This window comes from Epinephelus lanceolatus, chromosome 11 (assembly GCF_041903045.1).
Source record: "Epinephelus lanceolatus isolate andai-2023 chromosome 11, ASM4190304v1, whole genome shotgun sequence".
In the NCBI taxonomy this organism is placed as follows: domain Eukaryota; kingdom Metazoa; phylum Chordata; class Actinopteri; order Perciformes; family Serranidae; genus Epinephelus; species Epinephelus lanceolatus.
Genome location: NC_135744.1, coordinates 45,880,001 through 45,897,534, shown reverse-complemented (window position 1 = coordinate 45,897,534; position 17,534 = coordinate 45,880,001). Strand labels below are relative to the sequence as shown.

General features: G+C 41.8%; 1 protein-coding gene across 1 annotated transcript in view; it reads right to left on the bottom strand.

Annotated features, from left to right (window-relative positions):
* Positions 1 to 434: 434 nt before the first annotated feature.
* Positions 435 to 17,534, bottom strand: part of oatx (organic anion transporter X) — a 34,756-nt gene continuing 17,656 nt past the window's right edge. Inside the window, exons 9-16 of the mRNA XM_078172758.1 lie at positions 15,887 to 16,010; positions 15,491 to 15,606; positions 15,301 to 15,355; positions 14,642 to 14,801; positions 10,224 to 10,332; positions 8,146 to 8,224; positions 4,250 to 4,377; positions 435 to 879 (exon numbers count right to left, since the gene is read on the bottom strand). Of these exons, the coding sequence (XP_078028884.1) occupies positions 732 to 879; positions 4,250 to 4,377; positions 8,146 to 8,224; positions 10,224 to 10,332; positions 14,642 to 14,801; positions 15,301 to 15,355; positions 15,491 to 15,606; positions 15,887 to 16,010 (919 nt within the window). The 3' untranslated portion in view covers positions 435 to 731. The remainder of the gene's footprint in view (positions 880 to 4,249; positions 4,378 to 8,145; positions 8,225 to 10,223; positions 10,333 to 14,641; positions 14,802 to 15,300; positions 15,356 to 15,490; positions 15,607 to 15,886; positions 16,011 to 17,534) is intronic.

Here is a 17,534-nt window from a genome sequence, read left to right as displayed (position 1 = left end):
ACTCTGGTCACCTAAAGACACACCCCCTCCTGTGACTCTGGTCACCTAAAGACACACCCCCTCCTGTGACTCTGGTCACCTGACTAAAGACACGCCCCCTCCTGTGACTCTGGGCACCTGGCTAAAGACACACCCCCTCCTGTGACTCTGTGCAGCTGGCTAAAGACACACCCCCTCCTGTGACTCTGGGCACCTGGCTCAAGACACGCCACTTCCTGTGACTCTGGGCACCTGGCTAAAGACACACCCCCTCCTGTGACTCTGTGCACCTGGCTAAAGACACACCCCCTCCTGTGACTCTGGGCACCTGACGAAAGACACGCCCCCTCCTGTGACTCTGGTCACCTGACTAAAGACACGCCCTCTCCTGCCACTCCTGAGATTGGTCATGTGACTGATGGTTCCCTCAAATAAAGACTGAGACACTTGTCTGATATTAATCAGTTTTATTAGGTCGGTTATTGATCGACAGAAACTAAACATCACTGCTGCTGTGAACAAACATCTGATTAATAATCAATAATCAGACTGATCAGAAGATGTTTACATCTGAAACGTTTTATCTAATTAATTTCTACTTCCAGTGAGACCTGTCATTCATCTGATTCTCACTGGTTCATTATTAACGACTTCAGCTGTCTGATTGGTCCAGGCTCTGTCCAGCTGTCTGATTGGTCCAGCTTCTGTCCAGCCATCTGATTGGTCCAAGATCTGTCCAGCCATCTAATTGTTCAGAGGGCGTTCAGTCCGATCCCTTCTGCCTCCTTCAGCTCTTTTAAAGCAACGCTTTCAGCAGAAACCACGCCCCCAATACACGAGTCACCACCCTCTTTTAAAGACACGCCTTCTTCCCGTCTGGGGGCGGGGCGTAACCTAGACCTTCACACCACAGAGAGTTTAAGTTATCAATATTGATTTATTACTTATCAATAAGGCCCAGCAGCCTGATAGCATTAGCATCACTCAGTGATCATAGACAGAGTCTTTAGTACTGGTGATAAAGCTAACACAGTTAATGAACCTACCACTGTTAATGAAGCTAACACAGTTAATGAACCTAACACTGCTAATGAACTTAACACAGATAATGAACTTAACACTGCTAATAAACTTAACACAGTTAATGAACCTAACACTGCTAATGAACTTAACACAGTTAATGAACCTAACACAGTTAATGAACTTAACACAGTTAATGAACCTAACGCTGCTAATGAACTTAACACAGTTAATGAACTCAACACAGTTAATGAACTTAACACTGCTAATGAACCTAACACAGTTAATGAACCTAACACTGCTAATGAACTTAACACAGTTAATGAACCTAACACAGTTAATGAACCTAACACTGCTAATGAACTTAACACAGTTAATGAACTTAACACAGTTAATGAACCTAACACAGTTAATGAACCTAACACTGCTAATGAACTTAACACAGATAATGAACTTAACACTGCTAATAAACTTAACACAGTTAATGAACCTAACACTGCTAATGAACTTAACACAGTTAATGAACCTAACACAGTTAATGAACTTAACACAGTTAATGAACCTAACGCTGCTAATGAACTTAACACAGTTAATGAACTCAACACAGTTAATGAACCTAACACTGCTAATGAACTTAACACTGCTAATGAACCTAACACAGTTAATGAACCTAACACTGCTAATGAACTTAACACAGTTAATGAACCTAACACAGTTAATGAACCTAACACAGTTAATGAACTTAACACAGTTAATGAATCTGACACAGTTAATGAACCTAACACTGCTAATGAACTTAACACAGTTAATGAACCTAACACAGTTAATGAACTTAACACAGTTAATGAACCTAACACAGTTAATGAACTTAACACTGCTAATGAACTTAACACAGTTAATGAACTTAACACTGCTAATAAACTTAACACAGTTAATGAACCTAACACAGTTAATGAACTTAACACAGTTAATGAACCTAACACTGCTAATGAACTTAACACAGTTAATGAACTTAACAGTTAATGAATCTAACACAGTTAATGAACCTAACACTGCTAATGAATCTAACACAGTTAATGAACCTATCACAGTTAATGAACCTAACACAGTTAATGAACTTAACACAGTTAATGAACTTAACACTGCTAATGAACTTAACACAGATAATGAACTTAACACTGCTAATAAACTTAACACAGTTAATGAACCTAACACTGCTAATGAACTTAACACAGTTAATGAACCTAACACAGTTAATGAACCTAACACTGCTAATGAACTTAACACATTTAATGAACTTAACACAGTTAATGAACCTAACACTGCTAATGAACCTAACACAGTTAATGAACTTAACACAGTTAATGAACCTAACACAGTTAATGAACTTAACACAGTTAATGAACTCAACACAGTTAATGAACCTAACACTGCTAATGAACTTAACACAGTTAATGAACTTAACACAGTTAATGAACCTAACACAGTTAATGAACCTAACACTGCTAATGAACCTAACACAGTTAATGAACTTAACACAGTTAATGAACTTAACACAGTTAATGAACCTAACACTGCTAATGAACTTAACACAGTTAATGAACTTAACAGTTAATGAATCTAACACAGCTAATGAACTTAACACAGTTAATGAACCTAACACAGTTAATGAACCTAAAACTATAAATCAACTTAAGACAGCGAATGAACTTAACACAGTTAATGAACCTAACACAGTTAATGAACTTAACACAGTTAATGAACTTAACACAGTTAATGAACCTAACACTGCTAATGAACTTAACACAGTTAATGAACCTAACACAGTTAATGAACCTAACACTGTTAATGAACTTAACACAGTTAATGAACCTTACACTGTTAATGAACTTACCACCGATGATGATGTGTAACACTGTTTATGAAGCTAACACTGTTAATGAACCTAACACAGTTAATGAGCCTAACATTGCTAATGAACTTAACACAGTTAATGAACCTAACACAGTTAATGAACTTAACACAGTTAATGAACTCAACACAGTTAATGAACCTAACACAGTTAATGAACTTAACACAGTTAATGAACCTATCACAGTTAATGAACCTATCACAGTTAATGAACCTAACATTGCTAATGAACTTAACACAGTTAATGAACCTAACACTGCTAATGAACTTAACACAGTTAATGAACCTAACACTGTTAATGAACTTAACACAGTTAATGAACCTAACATTGCTAATGAACTTAACACAGTTAATGAACCTAACACAGTTAATGAACTCAACACAGTTAATGAACCTAACATTGCTAATGAACTTAACACAGTTAATGAACCTAACACTGCTAATGAACTTAACACAGTTAATGAACCTAACATTGCTAATGAACTTAACACAGTTAATGAACCTAACACAGTTAATGAACCTAACATTGCTAATGAACTTAACACAGTTAATGAACCTAACATTGCTAATGAACTTAACACAGTTAATGAACCTAACACTGCTAATGAACTTAACACAGTTAATGAACCTAACACTGCTAATGAACTTAACACAGTTAATGAACCTAACACTGTTAATGAACTTAACACAGTTAATGAACCTAACATTGCTAATGAACTTAACACAGTTAATGAACCTAACACAGTTAATGAACTTAACACAGTTAATGAACTCAACACAGTTAATGAACCTAACACTGCTAATGAACTTAACACAGTTAATGAACCTAACACAGTTAATGAACTTAACACAGTTAATGAACCTAACATTGCTAATGAACTTAACACAGTTAATGAACCTAACACAGTTAATGAACTTAACACAGTTAATGAACTCAACACAGTTAATGAACCTAACACTGCTAATGAACTTAACACAGTTAATGAACCTAACACTGCTAATGAACTTAACACTGCTAATGAACCTAACACAGTTAATGAACCTAACACTGCTAATGAACTTAACACTGTTAATGAACTTAACACAGTTAATGAACCTAACATTGCTAATGAACTTAACACAGTTAATGAACCTAACACAGTTAATGAACTTAACACAGTTAATGAACTCAACACAGTTAATGAACCTAACACAGTTAATGAACTTAACACAGTTAATGAACCTAACACAGTTAATGAACCTAACACTGATGATGAAGCTAACACTGCTAATGAACCTAACACTGATGATGAAGCTAACACTACTAATGAATAATAATAATTGTTAGCTGTTAGCTCACCATTTCTCCTCCACGTCATTGATGGTTTCAGGCAGTGGCACGTTCAGCGTCTCTGGCAGGAAACAGGCAAAGCAGCCGGCCAGCACTGCAGCCCCCCCATATACCACACTGGGCAGAGCAGGGAACACCTGGGAAATGTAGTCCATCAGTCACAAACCAACTACTAACATTCTATGTGTTATTTCACCGACCAGAAAGACACGAAAATGACGACTACTGCAAAGAAAGAGCTCGACGTGCATGATTATGCTAACACTACTAGCTCAAACATGGAAACCAATGCTAGCACTTCGGGTAACAAACGGAACCGCGAAACAACAACAAAGATCCCGGGGCCGAACAGAAGGAGAAAATCAAATGATGACTGTCCCTCCTCTGACCGCGATGGAGAAGATGAGGTATCTAACACTGCCATTTTAGAGGCTGTGAAAAGTCTAACTTCCATGGTAGAAATTTTTAACTCCAGGCTCAACAAAAACACACTTGCAATTGCCAATCTGGCTGAAAGTCTAGATTTCAACTTAAAAGAAATCAAGGACTGCAAGGAAAAAGTGACAACTTTTCAATTTGCCCTAAAATTTATGGAGTCCAAACTTGCCAAAGATCTCTATTTAATGTTCAAAAATTATCTGAATAATGAAGCATAACAGTTATTAAGTCAACCTTTTTAATTCTAATTTATTTAATTTACTTTCGGTGTATGTACTTTCTATTAATTCTTTTTTTGTCTGTTTATTTGCTGTTTGTTTATTTTTTCATGCCCTTATATCTTGTGTTTTGTATTATTTATTTATTTTTTGAACATGGTGTCATCTCTTCAATATGGTGTCTGTTCTTGTTCAGTTTTGTGTAGGTGTAGCTACTATTTATTGCCTGTTTGCAATAAAGTTTAGAGAAAAAAAAAGAGGAAAAGCAACATGGAGGCTGGTGAAAACGTTTCCATGGTTACTTCAGTTTTTTTGTTTGTTTGTTTTTTTCTCTGTGCAGACTCAGTCTAACTAGAGAAGCAATTTCTGAAGAAATTGCGGGTGTGAATGCTGCAAGCTGAAGCCACACTGTAATGCTGCCTTTAATAAAATAAAGTTTGAATGATTTGAATATTTGAATGTTTTACTGAGATTTATGAAATCCAATATGGCCGCCGCCTAGTGACGCTACAATATGCAAATTAGATGAGATAATTTACTCCTATCACAAACTTTGGGTCATGATGAATAGTTTTCTCATTTACAGTATGCCTTTATCTCTCACCACTTTCAAGCCACAGCCTTTTGAAATGTTGAAATGAAAATGGAATATTTTCCTCAATAAACTCTGGGACCTAAAGGGTTAAAATGGAGATTGTGCCCCTGTCATGTCTGCATGTGAGATGTAGACACGCACACACATCATGTTTCTGTGAGTTTGTGTGTGACAGCGGTTGCCATGTGCTCCTGGCAGAAGAGCAGAGACAGACAGAGACAGAACACAGAGAGACCTGTTTTAGTGGAGATTTAACTCCTCGAACAAGTTCTTCCCATTCCCAAACTACTGATAAAGTTATACAGAAGATCTGTTTAGCAGCAGTTGAGGTGGCATGTGTGTGTGTCTTTAAAGCCAATACAATAAACGGTGTAGGAGGCGATGTTTTTTTTTTAAGAGCATGTTTGAGGCAAAATCTTACTTTGAAAGGTCAAATAGCTCACTTCCTGTTAGATTTAGGTCATGGGTGTCAGCACGTGATTTGTAGGTCGAACACGCCAGTTTTGGTTTGATCTTGATACGACATTCCTACGGGATGCAGTGGCCAGTTTAGTGCACCTATGTGGCGCTAGAGAGCCCATTTTGGCACTTTAAGGGTTAATAATGTGTATTTGCTGTTTCAAATGAAGTTTCTGCTGCTGTAATCTGTCCTTTAAAGATTGTGAGACACACAGACCAGAGAGCTCATGAGAGAGCAGATCAGCAAAGGCTGTTTATAATGGGTTTGAAGTTTCTCAAACAAGTTCTTCCCATACCCAAACCGTTGGTCCAATCATGAAAATAAAGTGATAGTGAGAGAGAGCCACTTCTCTTGAACGCACGTGTCATGTTTTATATTTGTAGAGTCAAAAATGTGGTCACAGGAGCGAGTTTAAAATGTGTTGCACCCCAGCTGTTTTCCAGAAATTTCTCCTCTGAGTTTACATGGGAGTGAATGAAAAAAAAAAAATCGGCGCTCCCTTCGCTTTGGAGCCGCTCAGCAAAAATGTGTACGTGTGAGAGATTCCATGTCAACATATCTGTGAGCAGGACAAATTTTCCTACGTTTTGTGGTATAAATTGTGTATGTTCAGTGAAAATTGTGGCCGTATGAGCGAGTTGAAGAGAAAATTTCTTGACGAGTTTACAGCTGCGCAATACACACCCATTATAAAGTCTGAAAACTTCATGTATTTTAAACTGACTTTGTAGAAATTGAATTAGTTCCTCGAAGTCGACGGCAGCGTGAACGTTTGAGAGTTGGAATGGAGTTTCTACATCAATGTATGAATTCGTGATGTGTGGGTGAAGATGAGTGAGTTTGAAGGATTTTCTCATTGACTTCCATTATAACAAAGTTTCAGAAAACGCTGAATATTTTTGAAAGTTTGAATGGGATTGAAAAGTTGAATCATCTGTAAAATGTCAGCAAAATGATGAATATTTTCCATTTTGAATGGAGTTTCTAGCTGAAAGTATGAATCGGTACTTACAGTTTGAAAAAAGGTGAAATTTTTAGATTTTTGAGGATTCCGTAATACATTCCCATTGGAAAAACGATTTGGGAAAAATCGTGAATATCTGGGAAAGTATGAATGTTAGGAATGTGAAGAGTCGTTCTGGTCTTGTCCTAATTCAGTTGAACTTTTTCATGTTTGAATGGTTTGAATCGGTTGAAGTTTGTGGAACTAGTAGCAGTCAAACCATTTTCGTTGAATGGGATTTAATAGGAATCGGAATTTTAACGCTGAATTGGTATGAACGTTATGGAAAAATCTGAAAGTTTCCGATAATGTCCTAATGAAGCTGAATCAGAAGACGTTTGAATGGTTTGAATCAGTTGAAGTATGTTGAAGATAATTGATGTCGAAAAAAGCGGCGGAAAAATAATAATAAGAAAAATAAAGAATTTTGGTAACAGAAGAACATTGGGTGTGAATGATCTAAGTCACTGCTGGACAGACGCCCTGCAGCATCCATCGCCGCCGATCAGAGCTGATCAACACCTGTGAGTACTGCAGAGTCATGTGACCTGAGAGTGGACGCTGACCGTGACCTCTGTTAGCAAGGATTTACTGCAGTCAGCTGAGACCAGATACAGATCTGAGATAGATGGGCAGAGGGACGATGGTGATGGTGATGATGGTGATGATGATGACCGTGATGATGATGATGATGAATCAGATGGATTGTTTTTTTTGTTTGTTTGTTTTTTCCCCGTTAAAGGGTTTTTTGGGGAGTTTTTCCTGATCAGCTGTGAGGGTCATAAGGACAGAGGGATGTCGTATGCTGTAAAGCCCTGTGAGGCAAATTGTGATTTGTGATATTGGGCTTTATAAATAAAATTGATTGATTGATTGATTGACTGATTGATTACAGAGCAGGTAGAAGCCGATCAGCTTTTATAGATCGTCTCTCGCTGTTTTATATCAGTAAATATATCATGTATGTGAGACAAAACTCTGAATCATTGATAATAATCCTCTGAACAATAATTAGATTGATTATATTAATACGGAAGAACATCGTATTACAGGGGAAGGAAGTGAAGCTGAATGAAGATCAGTTCCTTATTGATTCATATTGATTGATCTCTGATGAACAATATGTCTCTGAATCATTAATCAATAATCAATATGTTTGATTTTTGATGAGGTTCAGATCAGTGATATCACCTCGTCCAGGATTAGGACGGCGGGGGCCGCCATACTGCCGACTCTTGCCATGGTTGACACAAATCCCATTCCTGTCTGCCTGCAAACACACACACACACACACACACATACACACACACACACCTTGAGATCAATAGATGATCTGATTAACTCCCAGCAGCCTCGGGGACGGCGTTGTCTCACAGGACATGAGACATCCTGACTTCCTGTCTCTCTGGAGTCCTCCAGGGATCCATGTTGGGCCCACCAGGTGTTTGTGTCCACCTGTCCACCTGAGAGATGCCTGAGAGACACCTGTTGTCTCACCTGAGAGACACCTGACAGACACCTGTCATCTCACCTGAGAGACGCTTGCTGTCTCACCTGAAAGACACCTGAGAGCCACTTGCTGTCTCACCTGAGAGACACCTGAGAGATGCCTGTTGTCTCACCTGAGAGACATCTGAGAGACACCTGTTGTCTCACCTGAGAGAAACGTGAGAGACACTTGCTGTCTCACCTGAAAGACACCTGAGAGACACCTGTTGTCTTACCTGAGAGACACCTGAGAGCCACTTGCTGTCTCACCTGAAAGACACCTGAAAGATGCCTGTTGTCTCACCTGAGAGACACCTGAGAGACACCTGTTGTCTCACCTGAGAGACACTTGTCTCACCTGAGAGACACCTGAGAGACACTTGTTGTCTCACCTGAGAGACACCTTACAGACACCTGTTGTCTCACGTGAGAGACGCCTGTTGTTTCATCTGAGAGACACCTGAGAGACACTTGTTGTCTCACCTGAGAGACACCTGTTGTCTCACCTGAGAGAAACCTGAGAGACACTTGTCTCACCTGAGAGACACCTGAGAGACACTTGTTGTCTCACCTTACAGACACCTGTTGTCTCACCTGAGAGACGCCTGTTGTTTCATCTGAGAGACACCTGAGAGAAACTTGTTGTCTCACCTGAAAGATACCTGACAGACACCTGTCGTCTCACCTGAGAGGTATCTGTTGTCTCACTTGAGAGACACCTGAGAGACACTTGTTGTCTCACCTGAAAGACACCTGAGAGACACCTGTCGTCTCACCTGAGAGACGCCTGGGAGACACTTATTGTCTCACCTGAAAGACACCTGAGAGACACTTGTTGTCTCACCTGAAAGACACCTGACAGACACCTGTCATCTCACCTGAGAGACGCCTGTTGTCTCACCTGAAAGACACCTGAGAGACACTTGTTGTCTCACCTGAAAGACACCTGACAGACACCTGTCGTCTCACCTGAGAGACACCTGAGAGATGCCTGTTGTCTCACCTGAGAGACACCTGACAGACACTTGTTGTCTCACCTGAGAGACGCTTGCTGTCTCACCTGAGAGATACCTGAGAGACACTTGTTGTCTCACCTGAAAGACACCTGAGAGACACTTGCTGTCTCACCTGAAAGACACCTGACAGACACCTGTCGTCTCACCTGAGAGACACCTGAGAGATGCCTGTTGTCTCACCTGAGAGACACCTGACAGACACTTGTTGTCTCACCTGAGAGACGCTTGCTGTCTCACCTGAGAGATACCTGAGAGACACTTGTTGTCTCACCTGAAAGACACCTGAGAGACACTTGCTGTCTCACCTGAAAGACACCTGACAGACACCTGTCGTCTCACCTGAGAGACACCTGAGAGATGCCTGTTGTCTCACCTGAGAGACACCTGACAGACACCTGTCGTCTCACCTGAGAGATACCTGAGAGACACTTGTTGTCTCACCTGAAAGACACCTGAGAGACACTTGTTGTCTCACCTGAAAGACACCTGACAGACACCTGTCGTCTCACCTGAGAGACACCTGAGAGATGCCTGTTGTCTCACCTGAGAGACACCTGAGAGTCATCTGAGAGACACTTGAGAGACACCTGAGAGACACCTGAGTCATCTGAGAGACACTTGAGAGACACCTGAGAGTCATCTGGGAGACATTTGTTGTGTCACCTGAGAGACACCTGAGAGACGCCTGTTGTCTCACCTGAGAGACACCTGAGAGTCATCTAAGAGATACTTGTTGTCTAACCTGAGAGACACCTGTTGTCTCACCTGATGACGGTGGGGTAGAGTTCTCCGGTGAACAGGTAGACGGTGGTGAAGGACGCTGAGGTGAAACCTTTACCGAGACACGCCAACGTCGTCCTTGTGTTCTGCATGTCTGAGGAAGAAGAGGAGGAGTTAGAGAGAGAGAGAGAGAGAAAGAAAGAAAGAGAGAGAGAGAGAGAGAAAGAAAGAAAGAGAGAGAGAGATCCCCCTCAAGCCAGACCACAGTCACTCCTGTCCCTAGGGGCCCCACCCCAACCACAGCGACAAGAGCCACACCCTGGCCCACTGAGTTATGCCCAGGTGGTCCAACCTTAACCACCCCCCCACACAATGAACTGAAGGACATTCAGCAGATGCTCAGCCTGCTTTGCTCTCATCTGATTGGACAGGTACCACAATAGACACTGTATGAATTATTATTATTAGAGTATTTCTTGTTCTCATACAGTTTAAAAAAAAGGACATTTACATTGTACATAAGTATTGATTATTTAATATACCAGTTATTGATTTGTTACCTTTTATAATATGTCATGTAGATACTCTTAAATTATTTTCTTTGACTTAGTAGTTTGTCTCATTTTGATCACCAAATGCAGCCTTTTGTGTTTTAAATGAAATCTAAATCTTTTGTCATCTCTTGTTTGAATGTTCAGGGTCTGAGATCTTCTGCTCTTGGCCTTAAGAGCAGGACCTCAGACTTTATTAGAGAGTTAGAAAATGCAGATGTGTTTATACTGCAAGAGACTTGGTGTAGAGGAGATGTCTCCACTGGTTGTCCCTCAGGCTACATAGAGATAATGTCCCCGTCCACCAAACTAAAGGGAGTAACACAAGGAAGGGATTCAGGGGGAATGCTGATCTGGTATAAGGCAAACCTTGTACAATACATTGAATTAATCAAAAAAGGAGAATTTTCAATTTGGCTCAAAATCAAAAAAGACCTTATCACCACAGATAAAGATGTATTCCTGTGTGCAGCATATATCCCCCCATCACAATCCCCTTATTTTAATGAAGACAGTTTCTCCATTCTCGAAGATGAGGTTAGTTACTTTCAGGCCCAGGGAAGTGTACTGATCTGTGGAGACCTGAATGCCAGGACTGGTACAGAACCAGACTTTATCAGCACACAAGGAGACAAACATATACCTGGTCAAGTCAGCACCCCCCTCCCTTCACACCCCCGCAGAAACAACTTTGACAAAACTGTCAATAAAAGTGGGCAGCAACTGTTGCAGCTCTGCCGAACATTGGGTCTGTACATGGTTAACGGTCGGCTTCAAGGGGACTCATTCGGTCTTTACACTCATAGCTCTCCTCTTGGCAACAGCACAGTAGACTATGGCATCACTGACCTAGACCCCTTCTACCTGAGAGCATTTACAGTCAGCCCCTTAACCCCCTTATCAGACCATAGTAAAATCACACTCTACATTAAAACGACAGCAAACGACCCTCACACAGTAGAACCCTGCAATCTGACCTACAGAAAACAACCTTATAAATGGACAAACAAAAGCAAAGACGAATATCAGACAGCAATCAAAAATCCAATCTTTCAATCCCATTGAGACTGTTTTCTTTCCACCTCGTATCCCCTCAATCAGGACGGCCTCAGACAGGCTGTACAGGACATGTACAACATATTTGACCATGTGGCAGACTTATCCAGTCTGAAAAAGCGCCAGCACCACAGACCAAGAGACCCGACCAATGACGAGTGGTTTGACACAGAATGCAGACAACTGAGAAAAACTCTCAGAAATGTGTCAAATCAAAAACACAGACAACCTGACAACCCTGAGCTCCGCCTCCAGTACTGGGAAACACTGAGAGTATACAGAAAAACACTCAGAACTAAAAAAGAACAGCATGTGAGGCATCAGTTACAAATAATTGAAGAGTCCATTGACTCCAATGACTTCTGGAAGAAATGGCACTCTTTCAGCAAACCACAAAAAGAAGAATTGGCTATTCAAAATGGTGACATCTGGAAAAATCACTTTGAAAGTCTGTATACTGCTGTTCCCCTGAATTCGGCCCAAAACAATCTTCTCAACAAATTACAAATTTTAGAATCAGTCATTAAAGACAACCAGAACCCTCTAGACTACCAAATTACTGAAGCAGAGCTGCTGGCTAAAATCCAGGCACTGCAGCCAAAGAAAGCCAGCGGTCCTGATGGCATTTTAAAAGAAATGCTAAAATTTGATGACCATAAATTTAACATTGCCATATTAAAATTATTTAACCTTATTCTGGGTGTCGGACATTTCCCTGACCTCTGGAGTGAAGGAATCATCACACCAATCTTTAAAAGTGGAAACAAATTCGACCCAAACAATTATCGAGGCATCTGTGTCAGCAGCAACCTGGGGAAGTTGTTCTGCAGCATCCTAAACAGCCGACTGCAAGACTTCCTCAGAGAACATGATGTCCTGAGCAAGAGCCAGATAGGATTCACACCCAAACATAGAACAACAGACCATATCTACACCCTTCACACCCTCATTAATAAAGACGTCCACCAAAACAAGAGGAAAATCTTCTCTTGTTTTGTGGACTTCAAAAAAGCATTCGACTCAATTTGGCATGATGGACTGTTCTTAAAATTAATTGAGAAGGGTGTAGGGGGGAAGGTCTATGACATCATCAAAACCATGTACAGTCATATGAAATGTGCTGTTAAAATTAACAACATGGAAACAGATTTCTTCCCCCAGAGTAGAGGAGTAAAACAGGGCTGCAGTCTCAGCCCCACCCTCTTCAACATTTATATCGATGAATTGGCCAAATCACTAGAACTATCTGACATCCCTGGTCTCACTCTGTCTGACACACAGGTTAAATGCCTACTTTTTGCAGATGATCTCATATTGCTGGCTCCATCAAATGAAGCACTACAACAGCAACTGGATCACCTGCAAACCTTCTGTCAGACCTGGGCCCTGACAGTTAATCTGGACAAAACCAAAATTATGATATTCCAGAAACGACCCAGGGGTCAGGGAGACCAAACCAGGTTTTTCCTGGGCTCTCATGAGGTGGAGCACACACACGACTACACATACTTAGGACTACACATCACATCCACGGGAAACTTTAACCTGGCTGTTGATGATCTCAGAGAGAAGGGAAGAAGGGCTTTCTATGCTATAAAGAAATCTTCAAACATTAATATACCCATTAGAATCTGGCTCAAAATATTCAAATCTATAATTGAACTAATTATTCTGTATGGTAGTGAGGTGTGGGGTCCTCTTGCAAATCAAGATTTTGAAAAATGGGACAAACACCCCATCGAAATCCTGCATACAGAGATTTGCAAGAGCATCCTCAGAGTGCACAGGAACACCCCCAACAACGGGTGCCGAGCTGAGCTAGGCCAATTCCCCCTTTTAATTAGAATTCAAAAAAGAGCCATCAAATTTTATAAACACCTTAAAACAAGTGACCCCAACTCCTACCACTACAAAGCTCTGCAATGCCAAGAGGAGAGCATGGAGAAGAGCCCCCTCAGCCAGCTGGTCCTGAGGCTCAGCTCCTCTAACAGCACAAGACCTCAGGACAGCCCTCACACAATCTGGACCCACCAAATTATAGAGAAACAAAAAGAACATTACATTAACTATTGGACATCGACCACAAAAATGCAAAGCAAACTTCAGTGTTATTTGGCTCTAAACAGACAGTACACGGTGGCAGAATATCTGAGCACCGTGACTGATGAGAAACTGAGGAAGACTTTGACCATGTACAGACTCAGTGACCACAGCTTGGCCATAGAGACGGGCAGACACAGGCAGACCTGGCTGCCCAGAGAGGGCAGGTTGTGTGAGCTCTGTCCACACAGACAAGCGGAGACAGAGACACACTTCCTGTTGCACTGCAGCAAGTATGAACACATCAGAGCCGACTTCCTCTCAAAAATAAAACATAAAGTCACGGACTTTGATTCTCTGCCTGATCAAACTAAAATGCAACACATCCTTGGAGAGAACAGAGTCAGCAGCTTAGCAGCAGCAAAATATGTCAGGTTATGCCACAGCCTGAGGGACAACCATCACAACACCTGACACACCTGTCTATATTTACAGTCCTTGTAACTCACAACCTACATTTTTCTTTATTCATTTTTTTTTCTATATTATATATTGGTGTATTGTATTGTAGATTGGTGTATTTTGTATTATATATCATATATTTAATCTTTTTTTTTTATATAGTTTTCTGACTTACTTTTATTATTGTACTTTATTTGTAAATTTTTAATGTCTTTGGCAATATTGTTAATCTACAGTCATGCCAATAAAGCTTATTGAAATTGAAATTGAAATTGAGAGAGAGAGAGAGAGAGAGTGTGTGTGTGTGTGTGTGTGAGACGTGTGTGTGTGAGTGTGTGTGTGTGTGTGTGTCACCTGTGGGGACGAAGATGTTGGCGAAGATGACGAGGGCGGACATAAAGAGACAGGTGGCCTGAGTGACCCTCCTCCCCAGGTAAGTGAGCATGCCCACAGCCAGAATTTTGGCGGGAATATCAACAGCTCCAAAGATGATCTGGATAAGGTAGATACTCACCTGGATACACCGACAGCCAATCAGAGGACAGGAGGGGTTTAAACAGAACACAAGAACATCTCATCTTGAGACAGGAAGAGAGGTAAACGGGTAAAAAGGAAGACAGGTGAACAGGTAAAAAAGTAGACAGGTGAAAAGGTAAAAAGGTAGACAGGTGAACAGGTAAAAAAGTAGACAGGTAAGCAGGTAAAAAGGAAGACAGGTGAACAGGTAAAAAGGTAGACAGGTGAACAGGTAAAAAAGCCGACAGGTGAACAGGTAAAAAGTAGACAGGTGAACAGGTAAAAAAGTAGACAGGTGAACATGTAGACAGGTGACTAGTCTTCCAGGCTATTAATTTCAGTTGCTGCCATTTGAAGACACAACCATGGTAATCTTTTCCTTCTCTACCTTTGAGCCCGCACGACCTGAAGCTCAGGTATCAGGTGAGTAAGGTCTACAGGAAGTTACCTGCAGCTGTTAGCTCTCATGTAGCATTGATGCTAATCAGGTGACTTACCCCAAACTTCTGAAGATCCATCGCAATCCCATAGTACGCAAAGCTGGTGGAGAACCTGCGGACGAGGACAAGGGAGACATGAACACGGTGCTCCAGGTACACCTGCTGAGTGACAGGTGAATGGGTGGACAGATAAACAGGTGGACAGATGGACAGGTACAGAAAAGGTGAAGCAGGTGTGTCCTCTGACCAGACAGCGAGCAGACAGATGGAGATCCGTCTTATCCCTCGTGTCCTCAGCAGGTCATACGCTGTCAACGAAGAACGACTAGACTCAATTTCCTTCTTCATGTGAGAGTGAAGAACCTGCAGGTCACATGGGACAGATCAGGGCTTTGATTGGATGTCATCCACGATCATTTGTGTGACAGACAGACAGAGAGACAGAGACAGAAAGAAAGACAGAGACAGAAAGAAAGACAGACAAAGACAGAGATAGGCAGACACAAAAAGAAATAGACATACACAAAGACAGACAGAGAGACACAGATAGACAGACAGAGAGACACAGATAGACAGACAGAGACAGAAAGACAGAGACAGAGAGATAGACAGGCAGAGAGACACAGAAAAACGGACATGTTACCTCCACCGTCAACTTGTCGATGGTCTCTGTTTTCCCGTTGACTCGAGCGACTCGTTGAAGACTCTTTAACGCATCCTCAGACCGACCGTTAAGCACCAACCATCGAGCCGACTCTGAGTACCACCTGACAAATCAGAGAGCAGACACATCAGAACCCTCTGACCAATCGGAGAGCAGACACATTTGATCACTCTGACCAATCGGAGAGCAGACACATTTGATCCCTCTGACCAATCAGAGAGCAGACACATCAGAACCATCTGACCAATCAGAGAGCAGACACATTTGATCCCTCTGACCAATCGGAGAGCAGACACATCTGATCCCTCTGACCAATCGGAGAGCAGACACATCAGAACCATCTGACCAATCAGAGAGCAGACACATCAGAACCATCTGACCAATCAGAGAGCAGACACATTTGATCCCTCTGACCAATCGGAGAGCAGACACATTTGATCACTCTGACCAATCAGAGAGCAGACACATCAGAACCATCTGACCAATCAGAGAGCAGACACATCTGATCCCTCTGACCAATCGGAGAGCAGACACATCAGAACCATCTGACCAATCAGAGAGCAGACACATCAGAACCATCTGACCAATCAGAGAGCAGACACATTTGATCCCTCTGACCAATCGGAGAGCAGACACATTTGATCACTCTGACCAATCAGAGAGCAGACACATCAGAACCATCTGACCAATCAGAGAGCAGACACATTTGATCACTCTGACCAATCAGAGAGCAGACACATCAGAACCATCTGACCAATCAGAGAGCAGACACATTTGATCCCTCTGACCAATCGGAGAGCAGACACATCAGAACCATCTGACCAATCAGAGAGCAGACACATTTGATCACTCTGACCAATCAGAGAGCAGACACATCAGAACCCTCTGACCAATCAGAGAGCAGACACATCCGATCCCTCTGACCAATCGGAGAGCAGACACATTTGATCACTCTGACCAATCATAGAGCAGACACATCAGAACCCTCTGACCAATCAGAGAGCAGACACATTTGATCCCTCTGACCAATCATAGAGCAGACACATCAGAACCCTCTGACCAATCAGAGAGCAGACACATTTGATCCCTCTGACCAATCATAGAGCAGACACATCAGAACCCTCTGACCAATCAGAGAGCAGACACATCAGAACCATCTGACCAATCAGAGAGCAGACACATTTGATCCCTCTGACCAATCGGAGAGCAGACACATTTGATCACTCTGACCAATCAGAGAGCAGACACATCAGAACCATCTGACCAATCAGAGAGCAGACACATTTGATCACTCTGACCAATCAGAGAGCAGACACATCAGAACCCTCTGACCAATCAGAGAGCAGACACATCAGAACCATCTGACCAATCAGAGAGCAGACACATTTGATCCCTCTGACCAATCGGAGAGCAGACACATCAGAACCATCTGACCAATCAGAGAGCAGACACATTTGATCACTCTGACCAATCAGAGAGCAGACACATCAGAACCCTCTGACCAATCAGAGAGCAGACACATCCGATCCCTCTGACCAATCGGAGAGCAGACACATTTGATCACTCTGACCAATCATAGAGCAGACACATCAGAACCCTCTGACCAATCAGAGAGCAGACACATTTG